General features: G+C 32.7%; 1 protein-coding gene across 1 annotated transcript; it reads right to left on the bottom strand.

Moving 5' to 3' along the window:
• Positions 1 to 276: 276 nt before the first annotated feature.
• Positions 277 to 1499, bottom strand: LOC144998339 (uncharacterized). Its single transcript, XM_078958129.1, has 3 exons — positions 1377 to 1499; positions 632 to 748; positions 277 to 544 (listed from the first exon to the last, which is right to left on the bottom strand). The coding sequence occupies exons 2-3, from the start codon at positions 712 to 714 to the stop codon at positions 409 to 411; spliced, it is 219 nt and encodes a 72-aa protein (XP_078814255.1). The 5' UTR covers positions 715 to 748; positions 1377 to 1499; the 3' UTR covers positions 277 to 408.
• Between the last annotated feature and the right edge of the window lie 1772 nt (positions 1500 to 3271).

The following is a 3271-nucleotide window of genomic DNA, read 5'->3' as shown; positions in this document are numbered from 1 at the left end:
CAAAATTAAAATGATTGATTCACTAACCTTAAAGATTTGATTTGGTTTCAAATTTTCAACAGATTAAAAGAACAAACACAGTTCAATTTATGGATCCAAGGAAAACAATACCAAATCTAACCATTTACAAATCAACAAAAAGGTAAATATCTATCTATAATTATTCTCATAACAAGTATATTAACACATTAACTTACATTTGGTACACCATTTGTCACTCATACATGTGATACTCATTCACACTATGGTGGGTGGAAATAACAAGAACAACAATAATAGAAACCAAACGGATTGATATTATTAATATAAGCATTTTAACAAAGTACATTGTTTTCTAAATACTTTAGTTCAAACTTATACAATACATAATAAAAAATAAAAATAATTAAATAAAGAAGCTAAAAAAGATTATTTCTTGGAATAAGTCTGATAATCAGGTCCAACATCACGTGATCCGGTATTGATATAAGGTCCTCTAAAAGTTGCTTGAGGTGGCAATGGTTTTGATGAATCAATAACAGGGGCATTTGATGATGATCTAGTCCTGTATTTTAACATACATTTTAATGTTTAATGTTTCAAGAAAGACTAATAATTAAAGAATAAATGAACCAAAAAGCAATGTGCTTACGCCATGTAAAATGGAAAAGCTAAACCTGCACTTGCAAAAGCTACCAAGCCTGTTGCAACTAGTATGTTACGTGTTCTTGACATCAAGATCTTTAAATGCAGACTAATTTAAAACAATCTGTAAATCAAGAAAAGGAGACTGTATAAAATTCTGTAAATCAACAAGAATTAGTTCTCAGTAATCATAAACAGATGCATAATTCTGATAATTTCATAACCAAGATCGATTCTTTCCATGTCAAGATGCGTATGTCATGACCTAAGACTTCAGGTGGCCGATTCTCAAAGAGGAAAAATGAAATTTTAATCATTTGAATTATTGAGAATTTGGAGTAATTGCACAACCGATTGTCCTCATAAGAATCTAGATCGGCTGATTACGAAGAACTTAAAATGGAAACAACAAAAGAAATGCTTCGGATATTTAAGTTTAATTCGAAGCTGTTGATAAGAAATTGTCATGCTTTTAACAGCGGAAAAGATGTGCGTGGCAAATCAAAGCCCTAAAACGAGTCTTGTTATGAAAACTAAAATAAGCCCTAATCTGTGAAATAAGCCCCAGAATAAACCAATGTTATGAAAACAAAAATAAGCCCTAATCTGTGAAATACTCTAATATCTATTCATGGAATGAAGACACTAAAACCCTAAAAAAAATTCACTCACGATCATGCTTATACGTATATAGACATCATAGAATCAAAGCGAAATAAAGGATAATCAGATTCAATAAGGATTTGATTTACCTGGTGGTGAGAAGATGCGAAGCTAAAGCTGCTTTAGAAAGCTATGAATTGCGACATGGAATTCGAGGGAGGCAACAGTTTAAGTGTAGTACGTGTACCAGTTGACGGTTCCCAATTTATTTTTGGATTAGCGGATTTATTCGCATTTTCAGTAGAATAAAATTTTAACTAATTTTTTAAATAAATATATATTATTAAAAGAAAATAATCGGAAAAATCTTAATATTTCACCATAATTTACGAAAAAGTCATAAACATAAATTGGTTTACGAAAAAATCCCGATCACCGGAAAAATTATGATTTGACCTTTTTTTTGGTGTATCGGTTTTAATACTTACCCGGTTTCATTAAAATCTAATTATTTTACTATAATTTTCGTTAAAGTTCCATTATTTTACCATAATTTGGGACTTATTCGTAAGTTAAGATAAAATAACGAGACTTTATTAAAATTGGGTAAGTAATGAAACCGAGAAACCGGGAAAATATGGCAAAATCATCATTTTTATCGGTAATTAGGACTTTTTCGTAAACAAGTTTTAGTTTGAGATTTTTTTTCGTAAATTAGGGTAAAATATTGGAACTTATTCGGAGATTTCCCTTATTAAAAATATGTTGTTCGACATTAACAATAAAAACGAGATAGTGACATACATCGGACCTCATTCCCTTTGTAACCAGAAGTACGTGAAACCATAAACATAAAATTGTAAGTAAAAAACTTAATGAGTTCTCAAAGATACCACATACTATATATATATATAAAATGAAGATTGTTATGTGTCATCCATAGTCTTACAGTTACTATCATGCCGTGAGCCGTATCATGGTCTTTTCTTGTCATGTTGGGGGCCAAAACTCGGGTTTTTCAAACAAATGTCAAGATCCATCTCCTGGTCTTTCATACAAGTATCACAAAAACAACTCTACGTATAACTGCCAAGGTCAAGACCCTGGTCTTGCATACAACATGTGGGGAGCCATATTCAGGTCTTTCATACAATTTTCAGGGGTCACCACTTGGTCTTCCTATATAACATAATGCATTGGACCGACATTGGTGCCTTCGACCCACAAGTACGGTGAGGAGACTCACTTGAATCACATCGCCGACTAAAACCTCGCTAAAAGTCGCACCTACCACAACCACTAGCTCTCAAGACTAAAAGATAGGTAGTAAACACATCCTAACAATCCAAGCAAGGCAAACCCTAAGTCTACCTTCTAAAAACAAAAATTTGACCAAAAGTCAATCAATACCAAAAGTTAACTGTCAAAGTTGACTTTAGTCAACTACCACGTCATGGACATCTATACAATTGAACAGACGGGCTTATGTGGTGCAAAAAATATTACCTATCTATCTTTAAATTTATAACCTAACTACTTATCTAATTATGCACCTATAGGTAGTGGACCTAGTCGGATTATAGTATAGTAAAGTAAGTTGGGTGTCGAACTCATGGAACGGATTTAATTAACTAAATTAACTATTAAATATTAATCTAAATCAAGCAATAATTTAAAGCGGGGGGGGGGGGGGGGGGGGAGGGGGGGTACCTGATTTTTCAAGTTCAGAAAAACTTAAACATTCAACAAATACGATTATAATTAATATATCTAAGGGGTCGTTTGGTAGTTGTTAATTAGGTTAGAGCTGACTAGGTTAGAAGTTCTGACTAAATTAACTTATGATCAAAACTTGTTGTTTGATTTTGCATCCAACTGACTGTGCAAAATGACCATATTACACTCAAAGAACATTTTTTATAATAATTCGTTTGATTTGTGTCACACCCCCAAACCAGATTGCGGACACGTCCGGGGTGGATGACTTCATTTGTAGTATCACAACACATGCATTATAGAAATCAAAGTACAAACAACCATTGCA

Source organism: Lactuca saligna, chromosome 1, assembly GCF_052625555.1.
Source record: "Lactuca saligna cultivar CGN05327 chromosome 1, ASM5262555v1, whole genome shotgun sequence".
Lineage (NCBI taxonomy): Eukaryota > Viridiplantae > Streptophyta > Magnoliopsida > Asterales > Asteraceae > Lactuca > Lactuca saligna.
The sequence above is the reverse complement of the archived record's forward strand: the minus strand, read 5'-3'. Positions and strand labels throughout refer to the sequence as shown.